We start from the raw sequence: 20,366 nt of genomic DNA on the forward strand, positions 1-20,366 counted from the left end.
ACATTCATTAGCCTTATTTGGCATACATTTGTCCTACATCTGTGTGGATCACCTCTAATGTCATGGTCCTTTGTGGAGCAGCATCACGGATATGCTAAATGTCATACCAAAATTAATTGTCTGTGCTTTAAAAAATTGAGAGATCTTTTTCCCATCTGCAACAAACTGAAAAAAAAAAAAAAAAAAAAAAGATGACTTCAACAACATGAAAGAATCTCACTTTTCAAAGCTTTCCTTTTATTCTTGTTTCTGGACTCTGACACTCCCTGCACCCCGGTAATACAGACCCTCCTGCTGGCGCACAGGCTGTGTAGTTGCAAGCTGACTTTTTAAAGCCATTTTGAGCCAAGGCACACAATCTTATCCAGTCAAACATTTTAAGCCTGCGCAGTTACACAATCTGGGCAGGGACAATATAACCTATTGATAAACTGCAGCCTGGAGCAGTACTTTGCTTAGTGAAACTATGACCACACCTTTTTAAATAAGAGCAATGATTTACTTGAATGACCGTCTCGTATTTGACAGTTCATGTCTGTACAGTACACTGATCTATAGCGGCACATGACACTACATGACATCTGCTTTCTACTAAACCTTTCAAGTAACGAGGACTGGTCACAAACACAGATGGGAAAATGGCCGAACTGGTAATGAACTGTGTTAGGTGAAAACAACCCATGGCTTAAGATGATCAGGAAGGTAATACAGTAATTAATTACCTTGTATGCAGTTTCACTAACTGTTAGGTGTGAAGTTGCAGGCAGTATGTTTATCAGCATGAATTAGGCATAAAGTGAAACTGAGCTCAGATGAGCTTTTTCACCAGCACTGAAACAACAAAGCCTCACTTCCTATAGATCTGTGTCCTCAGCATACTTAAATGGGCCCAGTTCACTCTCCCTGACTTCCAGTACTTTCTGCTCCTTTCAGCCAGTATTCCTAGATCTCCCTCTTGTCCCAGACTGCTATCTGGGCAAGCAGCAGTGTAGTTTGTGCCTGGCTTTTAGGTAATACTAATAACCTATTAATAACTTAACTAGGTGTGCATTGAACCAGCAGGTAGCAGCTTAGATTAGGTAACTTCTGAATAAAAGTAAAGGCTCCATCTCTTTCAATAGGAACAGAAATTATTTTAATGATTATCAGATTTCACGAAATTTACAAATACATTCTCATCTTTTAATGTCTAGCCTTAACTGGATTTATTAAAAAGCCAGCTCCCAGGTTCAATTGTTATTAGGAACGAAGGCAAAGGAGGAATGCCAACTCACAATCTATTACCATGGAAAACTAATTTAAAATGCTGAGTTTACAACTGTGAGGTACCAAGACCTTGCCCTGAGAGTTCTGACTGCTCTCGGTTTGAAATGGTGGAAGAAAGTTAAGGGATAGCTGTAAAAGGGGCATAGTTACAATGCATTTTTTGACTCTTTGTAGCTACTGACAGTTGTTTTTATACCATAAGCTGCAACTGCAGTTGTTAGTAACTGGATTTCATTATTTCCACATCTTAGGAGAAAGGGCAAGATGTGAAAGGCTAGAACCAAACAACCCTCTTGCTGCTGCAGCTACGGCTCACGCAGATCTGCAGTGAGGCAGGCTTACTCAATTATTTGAGAAGGTTTTAAGATATCCACTGTGTATGTTTTCTTACCTCCTCAGTAAATATGGATCTGTAGAAAATCCCAGTCATGTTGGGGAATATACCTTAGCACTCTACATTCAGTGATGGGCAGTTCAAAAGAAAGTGATGTTATACATTATGTCACAAATGTAGTCAGTATTATGGCTACAAATTTTACCCTTGAAATATATCCTGTCAAACCACTGTCCATGCCTTGCAACAATTCCCTTTGCCAAGACAAAATTTGGATGAGCTGTACATTACTGGAATGGCTTCAAATCCATCCGCAAGCAGAAATTATTTATAAGCGTCTGTTGTTCACAGCTAAAATAAAGTTTCCTGCTACACCGTGTTCTGACACAGCACAGTACTGGCATACAGCTCAACAGGACCATGACCTCCAAAACGACAGCAGACTGTGCTTGCTGTGAACGAGTAAGACAGAAGGCTTTGCTTTCTTATGGTTTTATTGAAAGCTAAAAATAATGCTTTGCAGACAAGTACTTACACTTAAACAAGCAGAAGTACTCGTAAGCAGCAATTCCAGCACGTGGGTAAGGACTGGAAAGGAAAGTCAGCTATCAACTGATTGCTTACACAGTTGAACACTGGGAGTCTGGCCTAATGCTTCGATATTTGTTTTACATATGTGCAATTCTATTAAAACACACATTTTCATATGATAAAAATGTAAGTAATACCACAGTAAATCACACTGATGAAAGTTAACTGTTAATATTGCATAGAATGGAAAATATTTTTCTTCCTTTTTTCAGTAGAATAATATTGAGTGTCTCTTTGTAACATCAGGTTACACATCATTTTCACCATTCACTTTTAGTCCTGGCTGGCTTTTAGTTCACCAACAGCTATTTTCTCATCTCATGCCCCTAACTCCTTTGTCCGACCGGCCATGTGGCTGGAGGGTTCCAGGGCAGTGCCTTTGCCCAGAGAAGCTGAGCAGCCTCAGCTGTGTAACAGCTAGATGGGTGCAAGAACTGTTCTCCAGCAAATACTCATCACCAGGTTTCTCTGCTCAGCTGACGCATTTTATCCTTGAACTGCAAAATGCCTGTTGTGCATTTGCAAAAGGTATCTCCATTAATGCCAAATACGCAGTTTTATTGTGTTCACGCAATACGTGAAACAAAACACTTTCCTCTGTACCTAAAGTATGACTTTGGCAATTTATTAATCTATTTCACCATATGGTCTATACTCCAACAAGGAAACTCATTGAGGTTATGTTTCCAAATGGCAGTACTGCTTTGCTGCAAGAACCTAACCTCTCAGGCAGGGCAGACTTATTCTTCACTGTATTTCCTTAGATCTGTAAGTTGACGCATTCATGTGCTCAGAAAATTAGGACTCAATGCAATACCCATTTCCTCTCACTTAAACATCTACAGTAACTCAAAAACACTGAAGAAACCAAAACAGGGACACACAGTATGAACATAGTCTTCTAAGGGATACCTGGACTCAGGTGGTTCTCCCAATTCAGAAAATAAACATCTCCCTGACTTCTGATATATACACCACTCAAAGCATTCGGATAGCTGACTCTGAAGTAATTTTAAGTTTTACAGAAAAAAAAAAACAGGGCTATTACTTGAATGAGAAGAATGCCATGGTAATATTTTTTGATAAATAAATACTGCTAGTAAACAGCTAGTGGGAATCCTGTTGACTCCAGAACAAAAACATGCATAAAAACTTCAGCTATCAGATTTCCTTCTATTCATTTTTTTTCTGGGTAACCTGCACTATATAAAACATTAATTTGCTCAGCTCAGGACAGATGTCCCAGTTCAAGAGAGCATAGCCATTCAGAAAGTAATTAACTCCTATTAACCTCATGTCTTTATTTATTAAATAAATTTAAGACTGCATTTATGTAATTTTCTGAAATAAACCATTGTCTGATCTTGTGTTAATTTCTTACCAGTTGCAGGACTCACCATCTTACCCTGCAAATCTAAACTGCAAAGTGATAGATTGCTCAAGTCATATTTTCTGCCCAATAGCTATAAAAAGCTAAAGCAGAATTTCATTTTTGCTTTCATTTGCTAGCTACCTCCACCCCCTTTTACACTCTATTTTTTATTCCTTTTTTCCTGTTAGGCATTACCACCCAAACCAGAAGTGATTTAACTAAGGAGTGAACCCGTGCTGAACATTCTGCAATGCACACACATATGTGAACAGCAGTTTTGGAAACAGTTTGTTTATTGTAAACAAAACTTGTGTTCCGTGAAGTAAGTCCTGCTGAAGATAATGAAAATTCCAAGTACTCAGTACCTCGGGGGAAAAAATTGCAGCACTTGGAATATTTTTAATGGATTTACTAGTGAATATTCCTCTCTTGGATACAGTGTTACCATTTCTTCCATTTTTTCTTTGATTTCTTTACATATTTACATTACTTAAAACCACACAGATTTACTAATCTTCAAAAATAAGGTAGCAATTTTTAAATCTTTTTTTTTCACTTTTTAGTGGCAGTATCTACACACTATCAACACAAAATTTAGAATTACACAGCTTCAACCGAGATACCTTCTCACATTTATATTTCTGAACCACTTACTAAAGAGGGATAGCATTACAAACAAATCCATCTGCTGTGATACCACTGCTCTCCACATTCATTACAAATAACGTAAGTCAACATTTGTTCATCTGGATTTGTGTTTCGCACCCAACCTGGAAGAAAGAGAGTTCCTCTGGCGATCATAGTGACAGTGCAGTCAAATTTTTCACAGCGCCTACACTTTATTTTGTTTGTCTTCGTGCCGTTAATAACTTGTGGAAGCTGATGTTCCTGAACAGATGATTCTGTGTAGAGAGCCCTGAGCTCTTTCAATTCATCGCTGGCCATTTCCATCACTGTCATCTCAGCAAAAGCCTTTGGACTCAAAGTCCCTGAAAAAAGATTATGTTTTAAGTGGCAACTTTTAGGGTTCTTCAGGTTAGAGATTTTGCTTCTTATGCAGTTTTTATACTTTTTGTCATTTTTAGCATGAAGAGCAAAAATGTGTTCTTCGATTTCTTTAGATAGCTCTAGCCATTTATTAGTTTCTTCTGCATCTTTGTCAGAACCAGTCAAAGCTTTATAAAGAAGACCTGTACATTTACACCTCAGAGCTCTCATTGGATCCTGCTGCAGACTTGCTTCGTTAACAAGAGGTTTAGAATCTTCATTATCAGTATGTTGTTCCTCAAAAGAAGAAAGGTGATTTATGCTGCCTTCGGCATCATTACATACCACATTTTTAACAGTTTGCGATGGGATCAAGATTTTAGAACCAGTAACATCCAATGCCTCCTGCTGACATGGTCCTTCAGACAGCGATTGCTCTCTAGGAACCACACTAAGAGGTTCAATTTCCTCTTTCGCATACACAGAAATCGACTTTTTAACGTGCATTAACTGAACACAATTATTCTTGTAAAGTGCTTTCCACCTTGATAACAATTGCTTTGCTTTCTTTTTCAACCCTACTGATGAGCAGTTCTTGAGTACTCTGTATACAGCCTTGGCAACTTCTGTTCCCTGAAGATACTCTATAGTCATATCAACATCTTCGAGTTCTTTAAGATGATCCTCAATATCTTGGAAATTATTCTCAGACAGTAGTTTTTCAATACAATGGGCTCTGTGTGCAATATTTTTCTGGTCAGACATTTTTAAACCTGGAAATGAAAAAACGTTTATCACATTTACTGGAGTTCTGACATTAATTCATTTTCTGTATATTCTCACAAGGTTTTCTTTTTATTGTATGTTATTTTACAATATTTTATTTCTATACACCACTGGGTTTGCCAGCTTTTTCTTGAAATGGTGTACAGTAGAGTTAGCGGAGCAAATGCAAAATGCAGAGGAGCCTGGGTCCCGGAAAAATGCAAGTGGGCATGCTAGTCTCACTCATGCAAGGAAAATACTGGTGGAAAGGAGAGACCACAGGGACTTCTGCTGGGGTAGGGTTAAAAATTTAAGAAGTAGGGAATAACACTAATTTTTAAGGAAAAGCACAATGTCTTGGCAAAATCTACACTAAGAAAGACATTCCTAGCATAATAAAAATGTTTGCTGTACCTGCTTTTCTATGCACGCACACCACAACCTAAGTTCACAGGGAGATTCTCAACTGCTACAGGAAGGTAGGTAACTACACAATCACTCTGATGTATGAGATTACAGGCAGACTTTGCAGCGTTTGCGCATTAGTAGACTCTAGTACCACTGGACTACCAAGAAGTAACAAGTTCTGAAATTCAGCATTTTCCACCAAAAGCACCAGCTGATCACCCGTTGATGTTTAAAATCTAGACACTGTTATCAAATGATACGCTTTTCAAAAAATAAAAAGGAGGCTTTATAGGCAACATATCGCCCCCTCCTCACACACACAAAAAACCCCCAATAAAAATATTAGTAGAGTTTTTACAGCATTGGTGTCAACAAATGACATTTAATAAGAATGCTGTTTTCAGAAAATCAATTTGTTTTTCTATCACAGAAATTTAAAGTCTATTAAAAACCACACCTGGGACATTCTGCTGTAACAGGTATGTGAATGATGTAAGTGATCTCACACTCTTGAATACATTCTGTAATAGCTTCCCAATAATCTCCAAAGGCGGTAAACGCTGCACTAATTTAATTGGAAAGTTGCAATGACATGGAAGTTCACTGCAAGACTGCAAGTTTACTCCAAACCCAGGGAGATCATTGCTGTCATCTTTCCAAAATGCATACGGAAAATAACCCTCCTCAGAAAAACTGACTCATGTTTCAACTTTTGGGAACCTGTATTTAAACCTCTTTCCCCATCTCTCTTAGTTTTCAAGCATCTGACTATATCTGAAATCTGAATTTATATCTGACTATAAATGAAATCAGTACAATTTGCAATGATACAGAATAACAGAAAAATCAAAATAGGTCCAAAAATTCCACATTGTAAGGTGGGGTTTTGGTTGCTGGTTTTTGGGTGTTGTGTGTTTGGTTGTTTTTGTTTGTTTGTTTGTTTGTTTTTTTAAATCAGTCATTCCTGCAACTATGCCCTAATCTACCCAGATTTTTTCACAAATCCTTATAACAAATGCTGAGATGTTTGGCTATCTGTGGTTTTGTTTTTAATAAAATCTGCAAGTTTCCACTTGGTTTCTCATAACAAACCCTTTAGTTAAAATTAAATACATAGATTTTGGCACTAGAAGATGCCATGGTTCTACCTCAGCTGGCAACTAAGTACCACAAAACTGCTCACTCAACCTCCCCCCTACCTCCAGCGTGAGAGGGGAGAGAATTGGAAAAGTGAGCAAACTTGCAGGTTGATATAAGAACATTTTAATAATTGAAATAAAATAATAACAACAATAAACTGTAATAAAAATAAAAATTTTAAAAAGAGAGAGAGAAACAAAACCGAAGACCGGCAAGTGATGCAAATTAAGAGAACTGGTTAGCCAGGACATGGAGAAGGCTAAGGTACTTTTTTGCCTCAGTCTTCACTGGCAAGGGCTCTGGCCACATCACCCAAGTCACAGAAGGCAAAAGTAGGAACTGGGAGAATTAAGAACTGCCCACTAGAGCAGAAGAGCAGGTTCGTGACCATCTAAGGAACCTGAAGGTGCACAGGTCCATGGGACCTGATGAGATGCATCTGCGGGTCCTGAGGGAACTGGCAGATGAAGTTGCCAAGTCACTGTCCATTATATTTAAAAAGTCGTAGCAAACTGGTGAAGTTCCCACTGATTGTGCAAGGAGAAACATAACCTCCATTTTTAGAAAGGGAAACAAGGAAGACCCAGGGAACTACAGGCCACTCAGCCTCACCTCTGTGCCTGGCAACATCATAGAGCAGATACTCCTGGAAACCATGCTAGGGCATATAAAAAACAGAGAAGGGACTGGTGACAGCCAACATGGCTTCACTAAGCACAGATTGTGCCTGACCAATTTGGTGGCCTTCTATGATGGGATTACAGCATTGGTGGGTAAGGGAAGAGCAACTGACATAATCTACCTAGATTTGTGCAAAGCATTTGACACTGTCCCGCACAACATCCTCATCTCTAAATTGGAGAGACATGGATCTGATAGACGGACCACTCAGTGGATAAGGAACTGGCTGGATGGTCACACTCAAAGAGCTGCAATCAACGGCTCACTGTCCAAGTGGAGACTGGTGACGAGTGGTGTCCCTCAGGGGCCAGTATTGGGACCAGCGCTGTTTAACATCTTTGTTGGCGACATAGACAGTGAGATTGAGTGCATCCAACATTCAATCTTACTATTTGCTGACAACACTTAGCTGTGTGGTGTGGTTGACACGCCGGAGGGAAGGGATGCCATCCAGAGAGACCTTCACAGGCTGGAGAGATGAGCCCATGCAAACCTCATGAACTTCAACCAGGCCAAGTGCAAGGTCCTGCACATGGGTCAGGGCAATCCAAAGCACAAATACTGGCTGGGGGGAGAACGGATTGAGAGCAGCCCTGAGGAGAAGGACTTGGGGGGTGCTGGCTGAGAAGCTCAATATAAGCCGGCAACGTGTGCTTGCAGCCCAGAAAGCCAACTGCATCCTTGGCGGCATCAAAAGACCAGCAGGTCAAGGGAGGTGATTCTCTCCCTCTACTCTGCTCTCATGAGACCCCACCTGGAGTACTGTGTCCAGCTCTGCGGCCCCCAACACAAGAAGGATGCGGACCTGTTGGAGCAAGCCCACAGGAGGCCACAAAGATGATCAGAGGGCTGAAGCACCTCTGCTATGAGGACAGGCTGAGAGAGTTGGGGCTGTTCAGCAACTTCTTGTGCACCTTCAGCCAACTCTGCTAGTGGAGTCGTCAGAGAAGCAGAAAAGGCCTTGACTCTGTGTAAGCGCTGCTCAGCAGTAACTAAAACATCCCTGTATTATCCAATGCTGTTTTCAGCACAAAACCAAAACACAGCACCATATCAGCTACTGGGAAGAAAATTAACTCTATCCCAGCCAAAACCAGGACAAAAGACTAATTTGGAGTAGGGAGCAATGCTTAGTAGCACAGCTATATTTTTCAGAAATTTGTTTGTGTTTGCCACTGTTATGTGTATGTTGTAGCCTGTAATCACTGATACATGCAGAAATTACATATATGCATTAAGAATGACCCATAAAACATATAAAGTTGGAAAGTTTGAGAAAACTTATACACTCACATTGTTTTAGTTAATATTAACTTCTACAGCAGACAGATGAGATACCTGTGAATTGTTTTTTTTTTTTTCATTTCAGACTTTTTCCTCAAGCCTTTATTACTTCAAAAGAGTAACATTAACTAGCTAATGTTGACATGGTATCTCACCAAAACCCACAGACGTAAATGAGTTTTTAAAGCATCTGGTGGAGATGTCAGAGCTTTCGAGCCTTTTGAGGAACTTCTATATGTCACCGTAACTTGATATTAGGGATTTCTTCAATTACTGAAGCTGAACACATTTTATTGGGAGCTGCAAAGCAAAGGTTGGGGGCTACTCTGCAGCAAGTTTAATTAACCCTGACATAACTCAGCGGATTTTAAGCCCAGAATGGTTCCTGAATTCTGGTTCTTGTATGACCCTCAACTTTCACTTGCTATGCAAGAGATCATGTCTCTCTTCCAAAAGCGTCTCTTTATAGCTGCTAACAGAGAAGCCAGTCGGACTAGTGAACTTTTAACTGAGGTCCCCGCTGCTGCCCTTTCCCTTGCTAGCTCTGGCATCATATTACAGTTGGGCAGCTCAAAAATAGTGATACCTGTAAAACAGTGACATCTACAAACTCCTAATTGTTGTTTTTTAAAATTCTTAAAAGTTAAAGGCAGATCCCTCTATATCCTAAAAAGCACCTATTTTCTTACAGCTGTAGCATTATTAAAGCAGGCTCCCATATATTCTGACGTGTTGAATGAAAAGAAAAAGGATATTTCAGAATGCAGAGTTTCATGGCTTGAATAAGATTTCATTTTGATTTCTTTTTATGAAATCATTTGACCAAAAAATGCTCAGTGCATTGCTAAGTGCAAATTTACAGACAGAGTTCATCCTACTAACATTATTCTCCTGTTTGCTGAAAAGGATAATTAAATTTAGAATGTAGAATTGAATAGTGTGTTGTGAGTGTTAAGTGTTCCTCTTTTCTTGGAAGTTAGCATAAATTTGTGCACAAAAACAGTGTTTTGTCTGAAGTTGCACACATCCCGACTATGCCTTAGAAAAAGCCATCCGCCTGATACAGACTAATACAAGGCTCACTACACATGCCCATATTTAAAGGAACATAAGCAAATTTCTTGCACCATCACTGTTTCCATAATGAAATCTCCTGACAATGGGGGGGGGAGGAGGGACAAGTCATACAAATGGGTAATTTGCATGCTCTGTTGCTTTTTATGACCACCAGCCCAGCTAACTTGTTTTCTGTATGACAGAAAAAAGTTCAAACTTTAGGTAGGGCCTTAGATATCCACAAAAGAAAAGCATAGAGAGAGAAAGAGAGAACATAAACCTTCATCTGTTTCTATAATCCTGAACCACAGACCAACCTGCCTCTGCAGTGAATGATCTCTGCATCTGCTTAACCTGTATTTAAACAGCTCATTCTTATCTGACATTTTGAAGTCCTGCAAACCCTCAGAAACTGATCTACTACTGATCTACTATTACAGAAACTGATCTACTACTCAAGAAGTTTCAGAATCAGAGAAAAAGGATGCATTTTTCAGATACTTAAGTTCAACTCTATGCATTGTCATACTGAAAAGCACATAAATTGCATCCTCGCTCATCTGTTCTGCTGCAGGAACACACCTTGTTTGTGAGAGTGGAAAGGGGTGTTTTCTTATGTAGGGCAGCCATCACTACGCCAGGACGGTTCCATGTCTCCTGAACACTAAGTAGCTGACATTAGAAAATTATGATCTGCTGGCATTTACTGTTTCTCATGCAATCTAGGGCAGAGTTAGTGACACAGTTATATGCTCAACCAGTATGACTGCCCTATGCCTTAGTATCAGTTCTGCTTCTTCCAACATACTTCACTTCAAACATAATTTTCTTCGGTTCTTGTACCCACCTATGTACATACTGTATTACGCTACACATAACATAAAATGTACTTACCAAATGCTAAATGACTTAATGAATTCTCAGTATTTAGTATACAGGACTATGGCCATGCAAAGGAATTACTACACACAAAGTGCTCTGCTGATAACTTGTCCATGCATATACTTTTATCCCGCAACAAAGGTGAGATATTTTGATCTTCCATTGAGGACTATGCTTCATAGAGGGTTTCCTCTCTAATACTGCAGGAAGAGTATCCCTACGTAAGAAATGGTGCATGAAGTCCATGGATATAATCTGCCTTATGGTAGTGGTCCTTGCTCATGGTTATCCACCTGACACTAGGCAGCTCATCAGGGTGGCAAGGTGAAGACATGCCCATTTCTGTTGCCAGTCTCACACAAGAAAATTATATGGCTGAAAAAGACTCCCTCGGCTCCACAGCTATGAGTAGGCATTGACAGCTGGGGTGGCTAACACAGAGTCTCTAAGGGGAGCTGGAGCCCACACATTGGCATCTGCAGCGAGAACACAGCTGTTCTGCCACACACTCACAGAGAATTACCTTACACTTACCAGACACCTACAGCTACTGAGAAGGAGCTGACATGTGCTAACTCATCACCCCACAATAAGATGCTTTTTTTCTAATAGGCAGATCTAAGACAACCTGTTTTTTTTTTTTTTTTAACCCTTTACTATATAAAAGGCTGGTATAGATTGGATTCAATGCAGTATATATGTTCTGCCTTAGGACTTTTTCCACACATGGCAATAAACAAAAATATTAGAAATGTTAAGATTTTTTTTGTTATGCATTGACTTTTTTGAGTTTATGTAACATTAAATTCAAGTATATAAAAGTTGCGGCAGCAGCTAAATAAACAAACTGAAACAAAATATGGACATAAAAATAGGAACAATTATTTAAAAATAGTTTTGGCAATTCAACCACCTAACAGACTACTCACATTAAGTCACAGAATGGTTTGGGTTGGAAGGGACCTTCAAAGGTCATTGTTCTGGTTTTGTTTAGTGAGGGGGGGCCTAAGGTGGTAGCTTCTGTAGGAAACTGCTAGAAGTCGCTCCCCTTTGTTCAGTGGACTTGGCCGGGCCTAGGGCGGATCCACTGCTGGCCAAGGCCGAGCCAACTGGTAGCAGAATGTTCCATGATAACACCTCTGCGATAACATATTTAAGAAGGGGAAAACAGAAAAAAAAAAAGAGAGAAGAGAAGACGTGAAGAAGCTGAGCGGGGGCAGAGAGGGGGAGGGAGGCATGAGCCTTGTGGGCCTTGCAGGCCTCACCCTCTGGCCTCCCGCCGGGCAGCCGACTGGGCCCAACTCGGCCCAGTCCGGCTGCAAGAAGTGGAGAGGAGATGAGAAGTGAATGAGATGTAAAAAGGATCCTGAGAGGCGTCTGCCAGCTTGTTGTGAGGAACGGCTGCAGACACCAAGGTCAGTGAAGAAGGAGGAGGAGGAGTAATGCAGCTCCTGGCCAAGATTCCCCTGCAGCCTGTGGTGACGACCATGGTGAAGCAGGCTGTCCCCCTGCAGCCCATGGAGGTCCACGGAGGAGCAGGGATCCACCTGCAGCCCATGGAGGACCCCACGCTGAAGCAGGTGGAGGCCTGAAGGAGGCTGTGGCCCGTGGAGGGCCCGCTGGGACAGCTGTTCTGGAGGCACTGCACCACATGGAAGAGATGACCCACACTGGAGCAGTTTCACGAAGGACTGTGGCCCGTGGGAGGGACCCCACGAAGGAGCAGGGGAGGAATGTGAGGAGTTCTTCCCCCGACGATGAAGCAGCGGCGTGCAACAACGCGTGATGGACTGACCGCGACCCCCATTCCCTCTTCCCCCATGTGCCGCTCGGGAGGGGAAGGTAGTAGAGATAATGTTAAGCCCGGGAAGAGGGAGGGGTGGGGGGAGGCTATCTCATTCTCTGTCTTATTATCCTGCTAGTTTTAGAAATAAATGAATAGTTTTCCCCAAGTCGAGTCTGTTTTGCCCATGATGGTAACTTTAAGAATTTCTCCCTGTCCTTATCTCAAACCTCGAGCTGTTTTTCTTATATCATCTCCCCCTATTCTCTCGGAGGGTGGGAGGAGTGAGAGAGACACTGCATAGTCCGGTCCCGATTGGGGCTGAACTACGACAATCATCCAGTCCAACCACCCTGCAAGAAGCAGGGACATCCCCAACCAGATCAGGTTGCTCAGAGCCTCATCCAGCCTGGCCTTGTATGTTTCCAGGGATGGGGCATCCACCACCTCTCTGGGCAACCTGTTCCAGTGTTCTACCACCCTCATTGTAAAAATTTTTTTCCTAATATCTGATCTAAATTATCTCCATCTATTTTGAAACCATTACCCGTAGTCCTGTCACAACAGGCCCTACTGAAGTCAAAACAATCACTTCCATGGGAATCCACTCTCCTAAACTTCTACAACATATAGCAAAGAGGTAGGACTTGTGACTCGCTTCAAACTTATTAAGCAAAGCTAAGTAAAAGTAATAGAAAAAATAAGTCATCAACAATATATGACAAGGACAGAGCCAAATCTATAATTACTTACTTCAGTGGAGTGCAATATTCACTGGTAACTGGCAAAAGCACAAGAGCCAGCAGAGAAACCACTAAATAAAGGTAATAAACACAGTTTTATCAGTGGCAATAGAGAGGCTTCTGTAGGGAAAGCATTCTTTGAATGGCACTGTCTTTGTTGTGTGTACCTAGTTTGCAAAGGATTTTAAGAACCTTCAAGATGAAAAGTAATACATACACCTCAAATACTATGCTAACTACTCAATCATAATTTTAATCTCAGCTTCCAAATTAAAAGCCAGTGTAGTGAAAAAAAAAAAAAAAGTTGTTCATGCATTTGTTGCCCTATAAATCAGGCAAGAACTGGATTTATCACCAAGGTTGATAGAAACCGTTACTTTACAAAATCAGAAATTAAATTAAGGTTATGAAATGGTTCATTCTACTACTGCTGGCTTCCTTTAAAGGATGAGGCAGAGTTCTTCTTTAATACTGGGAATCCTGCGTAGCATTTCATATTAAGTCTGGATGTCAAGCACCTCTTCTGCTTCTCTAATCAAGGCACAACATGATTTCCTCAGACAACTGTAGAAAACATGTTTTTCATGTTCTTAATAGGGAGAAATAAGAAATTACTGATGCAGTGGTAATATTGTATATTTTCTAGCCAAAGTTCACGGGGAACCTAACTATAGCAAGCCTGAATTCTTTCCTGCTCAGACTCCTGTTCCTTGAACTCTGTTTCTGCTGTAAATCAGGATTTTGATGTTTTGTGGAATGATGGCAAAACCTCCAGGTATGTGTACGCTTTATTTTGTTACCTTCTAGAGAGAATAGTGGAAGTCTGTGCTACCCCAGACAGCTGCCAGATCTCTTACTGCCCACTGACAAGGGATTTTTGAGTTTTCTGCTAAGTCAGAGAAGCAAAATCATTGATTGAAATAAGTTACTTTTAAAAAGAATTGAGAAGTAGGTGTTAAAAATACTCTAGGTAGTCCACAAATATTTTTCATTCTCTCTAGTTCTCAGAGGACAGAAGTGAGGCTTACAGGGTGAAATGACCTGCCCAAGCTGGTTCAATAGGTCAGCTGCAGAACTAAGATTATGATCATAACCCTTTAACCCACAGCTCTACTTCCCTGGTAACCCCAGAGTCCTAAGCAGTTGTTCATAATGTTCACCATTTCGGGGGCAGGGCGGGGGGAGGAGGGAGAGGGAAGAAAAAAGATAGAACAAAGAGGAAGCTGAGGGAAGCCTCAAAACTTTCTGAAAAAGCAAATTTCACAGAAACCAAGTTGCAATTCCAAGTGGGAAATTATTTTACCACTTGAGGGAGCTGTAGCATAGCAAACCCATAGAGTCGTTGTAAAATGTGCATAATTAGAAACTCCAGCCTGTTAAGAAAAAAGATAAAACAATTTCCCTATGAGCTTTAGGAGGCTTCACATTTTTAGGGTACCTATTTGCCTAAATTTGGAAAAAAACCCCTGTAGGTCCAAAGGTGTTGGGATACAGACAGGAGGGAAAGGGTGCATCCCTTATCCTTTCATTGTCCTGTACATTGCTCTTTCATTTTACATTTTTTTAAATCTGTAATTTGACCACTTTTCTACCTAATTTAATGCTATTTGGCAAATACTGTTGAACAAATATTTGTAAAATTAACTGAATCATACTCATTCAGCACCGTTCTGCTGTCTTCCTAGTTCCAAAAGATAAGAAATCCAAGAAAAAGGATTTCTTCCTAAGTTATGAATAATGTATTTTTGTTATTGTAGAGATGCAAGAACAAGACTACAAATGATAGTATCCAAATTTTGTACAGTACAAAATAAACATGCTCATCCCTCCTGCAACTACACAAGGTATTTCCATCCTGCTTAACTTTAGCAATGCATGAGAACATCTGCTTGAATTCCTAGTGTCTATTGAAGGTTAAAAGGTAAAGATTGACTTGTATTTACAATGAGACTCTGTAATACTGTGCTGACAAGGTACTTTCTTGCCAAATCATTGGGAGCTCTCACACTAATTGCATGGTATAATGAGTCACTTGTGTATCCAAGAATAAATGACGGTGATCAATAAAAATTTTGTAAGTCAGTTTTGCTCCTGTTCTGGTTTTGTTTAGTGAGCGGGGGCCTAAGGTGGTAGCTTCTGCAGGAAACTGCTAAAGTTGCTCCCCTTTGTTCAGTGGACTCGGCCGGGCCTAGGGTGGACCTGCTGCTGGCCAAGGCCGAGCCGATTGGTAGCAGAATGTCCTGTGATAATGCCTCTGCGATAACGTATTTAAGAAGGGGAAAACAGAAAAAAAAAGAGGAGATGATGTGAAGAAGCTGAGTGGGGGCAGAGAGAGGGAGGTGCGAGCCTTGCAGAAAAAAAGATCAGGCTACCTCAAGTTTAAAATATGGTCATCCTGTAATAATATCAAGCTGAATCAGAACTTTTTTTACACCATAAAATTACTAAGCAAGAGAAAACAAACAAAAAACCCCAGCCTGAGACACTTGCTGCTAACTGCAAAGCTGGCTCTGGGGAAAAACACTGCCCTCTCCAAAATCATTTGAGGTAAATGCCTCATCTCTGCTATATGCCTTACCTGGTTCAAAGCGATAGCCTATTTTGCCTTAGCACAGCTCACTCCCACTGATAAACCAAGACAAACTGCATCCTCGTAAGTGAAGAATAATGTCTTGGAACGGTAGAGAACACCTAACATCAGTACTCCCTCATCCCAATCTCAGATGTAGATAATTTTTTTCTCCAAGGAACTCTACGTAATAAAAGAAAATCCAGACTATAGCCAAGATAAAGATCAGAAGAAGCCAAGTACTCCTAACTGTGTAATAAATTTTCTGCGAAAAATGTCAAAGTTATAGCAGAGATGGTGCATAACACAGTCCTGGAAACATCAACTTTCTTGCTTTGGGCAACCTAAATTCCATACAAACAATGAAAATTATCAGATGCTATTTTAAAATAGGAAATCTGAGAATTCTCACAGCCAGCCTCCAGACCCCAAAGCATTCCTTTATTCTTTCTACAGCGGGAGAGTGGATATCAAAGATGTCACTGAGAAATCATTATCTGGGGCTTTTATTCCATCTTGGCAAAAATCAGAGCTCTTCCTGCCTCTCATCAGTACAGCCTCCCACTCCTAAAAAATTCTCAACTATACAGAAATTAATCTTTGAAGAACAGTCACATGAATAAAGCTAAGTTAATACAATAATAACTGAGACACTAGAACAGTACTACTGCCAGATGTCCTTGACCACTGACATCTCATTGATCAAGAGAGTCACATCTTGGTCAAAGATCCAGAAGCAGCAGAGTATGTGAGCTCAGGATTATTGCAAAACCATTCCCCAAAAATCTGTACTTCACTTGCAAAATGCTATCACTGCAGTGCCAGAGACAAAATGCATTTTTTATTCTTCTGCACACAACAGAATAGAGCCACAGTGAGCAAGAAAAGGAAAATTAAATAAGAATACTACATAAAACATTGTCTCAAGAAATTTTCCAAGACAACATCTCATGAAAGAGTTTCTGCATAATAGTCTGCTAGAGCCATTGAACCATTCTGCCACAGCTTTTTTCCCAAGAGAGGGAATTCACAGGGGAGAGAGGGCAGAGTACATCACATTCATGTGAGGATGCACACAGTAGCCTCTTTTGCAAAACACATTTTTAATCCTGGTTTAGATTTGCTTCTCCTAGAAGCCTCATTTTTAATTAAAATTTTTAATTAAAATAGGAGTCTTATTTCCTTTAAAAAATAATTTTAAAAAACCAACAGACTGCAAAATGAAGTTATCAAGCCTCAGGGATCAACCCCAAATAGAGTTGTCAGCACATTTTTCTAATAAGATCAAACAAACATGCATGGATTTAATGAGAAAGGAAAAGCTGTTGCCCTTACCAGACTGCTTAACTGCTGGCTTCATCTGACCTCAGTCTTTCAATACTTAAAGGGGGCCTGTAAGAAAGATGAGGACAAAGTTTTTAGCAGGGCCTGCTGGAATATAACAAGGGGTAATGTTTTTAAACAAATAGTTTATTTGCTATAAAGAGGGTAGATTTAGGCTAGATGTAAGGAAGAAATTTTTCAACATGAGGGTGGTGGAACACTGGAATAGGTTGTGCAGAGAAGTGGTCGATGTCCCAGCCCTGGAGATGTTCAAGGCCAGATTGGACAGGGCTCTGAGCAACTTGATCTGGTTGGAGATGTCCCTTGCAGGGGGGTTGAACTAGATGACCTTCAAAGGTCCCTTCCAACCCAAACCATTCTGTTATTCTATAATAAAAGGCTCAAAATATTACAGCTACACCAGATGAGTAACACCTCTGATTTGTCTCACAGCAAAAAGTAACTGAGAAAATTCTTTATGAATTGAACAGTTACAGCTGTTTTGAGTTTTAGGAGGTCCAGCTGATGTTACAGTGGACACATACATCCCTGCAGAAATGTTACCTTGCTAACAGCTTCTTTTAATAATTTAGTTCAGAATTAAACTGATTTTGACTGGAAGATACTTTAGCTTTTTCTGTATCTTATGTGCCTTACCTATGTGAATTTTTCTACTGAACTGACTGGTTATCTGAGTTAGACAAACACCTTAAATCCTGAAAATATTACAAGTCATGCATTATTCCACTGATCTGAAATCTTTATTTCTATTGATATGGGTGACCTTTCTAATAAGTACTTTTAAGAAGTTAAAAAAAAGTGACAACATGTAGTTTTAACAAGTTACAGACTGCAAGTATCAAGTGGAGGTATTAGCTAATCTCTTTCACAACAGGACAGCTATGCAGATTCACTATACATTCCAATACATTATGATTTGATGTGGCAATAAGACAATGTATGTATAGTTTGGAGATATTTGTCATTAACAGTTTCATTTGAAATTATGTATAAATAATGTGTGCTTCTATTTGCTATAAAATTTGCACCATTTCATATAAAGAAACACACAGTTATCTGCTAAAACATGGCTCCTTTAATATGAAAGAAAATACATAACATCTGGACATTTGAGTCTTGATCAAGACATCTGAGGTACTGGTTGAAATAAGATGTGAAACATAATTAAATATATAAAAATCAATTTCAAGTATTAAAAATAATACTACATTGAAAAGTGTGAAGTCTCTAATTCCTTTCTATATTTATGCCAGCGTTTGACTTATCTCAAGACAGCAAAGCTGCATGGAGACCAATATAATAAATACCTAAACAAATTCCCATAACACTACAATCACAGATATCTATCCTGCCATTTTAAAGTTCAGCCTCTTCTGTGGATGGGAATTGCAGCCGTTTATGATATAAATCAGTAGCGTAATTAAAACAGCTGGGAGAAGCAACCCAGTCACATGTATTTGTCCGAAAGCAGCTGAGGTTTGCCTGAGGTGGAAGCCGGCTGCAGGTTGACAGCTTGTCTGGAAGAGGTTTGGTGTCAGCCCGAGGATGCCAGCAGCTGAGTGACACCATTGTAACCTGCATCTCAGACACTGGCCCAGGAAACTCGGTGGAGACTGGCCTGCGAACCAGCCTGCAGTCACTGCCATAAAACGGGTGGGCCAGTCCATATACTCCAAAATGCCACTCAGTAATGCCATGGATACGTGTTTTTTCTCCAAATCCTTCATGAAAACCTCCTCAGGTCTGTTCCTCCTACACATCCTTAGACCTATCCAGGTTAAGTCTGATTCACTGCTGTATTGCTTTGGGGTGAAATGTCGCCCCTCCTCCGACTCCTGGCGTACCCAAGGCAGAAAGAGAAGCGAGCACAGACCTACCTACCAACGCCCCTCACTCCCCAGGAAGCCGTTACCGCTGCTATCTGTTCCCCTTTGGCCCCCGAGGGCGGACCCCCACCGCGCTAACGGGCAAACTGGAGGCGGGGAGAAGCGGGGCGGTCTGCGTCTCCTGGGCGTGGAGGCCGCGCGGGGGTCCCGCCCGCCGCCATTTCACGGCGCCGCGGCGGGACCCGGTGCGGAAGTGCTCGGACAGCTCGTCCCGGCCGGTCCGCCGGATCTCACCCCCAGCGCCAGGGCACGGGGAAGCCTCTCCCCGGCATCACCTCACAGGCAACACTGGAGAGCGGGGTGCTGCGCGTCCCACTCCCGCTGCCCCAGGCGAAACACACGGCGCTAACACCACCCTCTTCATCCCCCTCGTACCCCGGCAACGGGGCCGGCGCCGTTACCTCCGCAGCGGGCCTCAACATGGCGCCTCCCTCCCGCTTCCTGCTCCGCACCGGGCGGCGCCGCCGCCGTCTCTCCGAGCGGGCGGGACGGACTGCGGGGGCGAGCGGCTGCGCGCTTGGCCCCACCGTGAGGCCTGGTGTCTGCGGAGCGCCCTGGAATGGGCGCTCGCCTCACAGCGTCGGCACCTCGGCTTGCTTCCGCAGTGGGGCGACGGAGGTCCTGGGCTGAGAAGCCACGTCCCGTTGTCAGACGCCCATGGCGGGTGGCGGGTTTCATATTCAGTCTGAGGTCCTGTGCTGTCTCCCAGGGTCACTCTAGGGCTGAAAGCACGCTGGACAAAGCAACAGCCATGGAAATAACTTGGCTGTCCTGAGCAGCTTCGAGTGTGAAGGCACAGCTTCCACTGAGGCTCCTGCCACGTTTTGGGCATTGCTCCGTTCTGGCATCTTCCCCTCCCCGTGCCCGGCTGCCTCTGCCCTGGTGATGGAGCGGGAGCTGGACACTGGCCTTGCAAGCGGGGCCTTGGGAGTGCTTGGGAAAGCTGGAAAAGTTCTTTGGCTCCCCTCAGCCCTGAGCCTGATGAAAAAGTAGATGATATTCATGTGATTTTAAAGTTTAACCTCGGTCATGACGTGGTTCTTCTCGAGCAAATGCAGCTAGGAAAAAGCAATGCAACACACCAAGTGGGGTAAATCAGTATCATAGCTAAGGCTAACAGGGAACAGAAAAAAACATTGTAAAACTTCTCATTTTCAATGCACTACTGCATTACTTTTGATATACCCAACTGGGCTTTTGGATTACAAACAGCACTATTGGTACACATAGGGTTAAAAAATTAGAAAAATTACTTCATGGGCTAACAGCTTTTGG

At 41.6% G+C, this 20,366-nt stretch overlaps 1 protein-coding gene across 2 annotated transcripts; it reads right to left on the reverse strand.

The window, feature by feature from the left end:
• Window positions 1–216: 216 nt before the first annotated feature.
• TCEANC (transcription elongation factor A N-terminal and central domain containing) lies at window positions 217–19,772 on the reverse strand. 2 transcript variants are annotated; one of them, XM_086767993.1, is made up of 3 exons: window positions 19,493–19,772; window positions 17,197–17,253; window positions 217–5,323 (listed from the first exon to the last, which is right to left on the reverse strand). In XM_086767993.1, the coding sequence occupies exons 2-3, from the start codon at window positions 17,219–17,221 to the stop codon at window positions 4,233–4,235; spliced, it is 1,116 nt and encodes a 371-aa protein (XP_086624119.1). In that variant the 5' UTR covers window positions 17,222–17,253; window positions 19,493–19,772; the 3' UTR covers window positions 217–4,232. The 2 variants fall into 2 exon arrangements, with proteins under 2 accessions (XP_086624119.1, XP_086624127.1); XM_086768001.1 differs by having other exon boundaries at window positions 17,197–17,289.
• Window positions 19,773–20,366: the final 594 nt, after the last annotated feature.

The sequence above is a fragment of the Chlamydotis macqueenii genome, chromosome 1, assembly GCF_036417535.1.
Source record: "Chlamydotis macqueenii isolate bChlMac1 chromosome 1, bChlMac1.mat, whole genome shotgun sequence".
Classification (NCBI taxonomy): domain Eukaryota; kingdom Metazoa; phylum Chordata; class Aves; order Otidiformes; family Otididae; genus Chlamydotis; species Chlamydotis macqueenii.

Bases quoted from the DNA above. Each gene is read 5' to 3' on its own strand.
- TCEANC (XM_086767993.1), bottom strand. From the start codon at position 17,221: ATGAAGCCAGCAGTTAAGCAGTCTG. The intron at 5,324-17,196 runs GTAAGGGCAACA...TTTCATTTCCAG, and splicing joins GCCAGCAGTTAAGCAGTCTG to GTTTAAAAATGTCTGACCAG.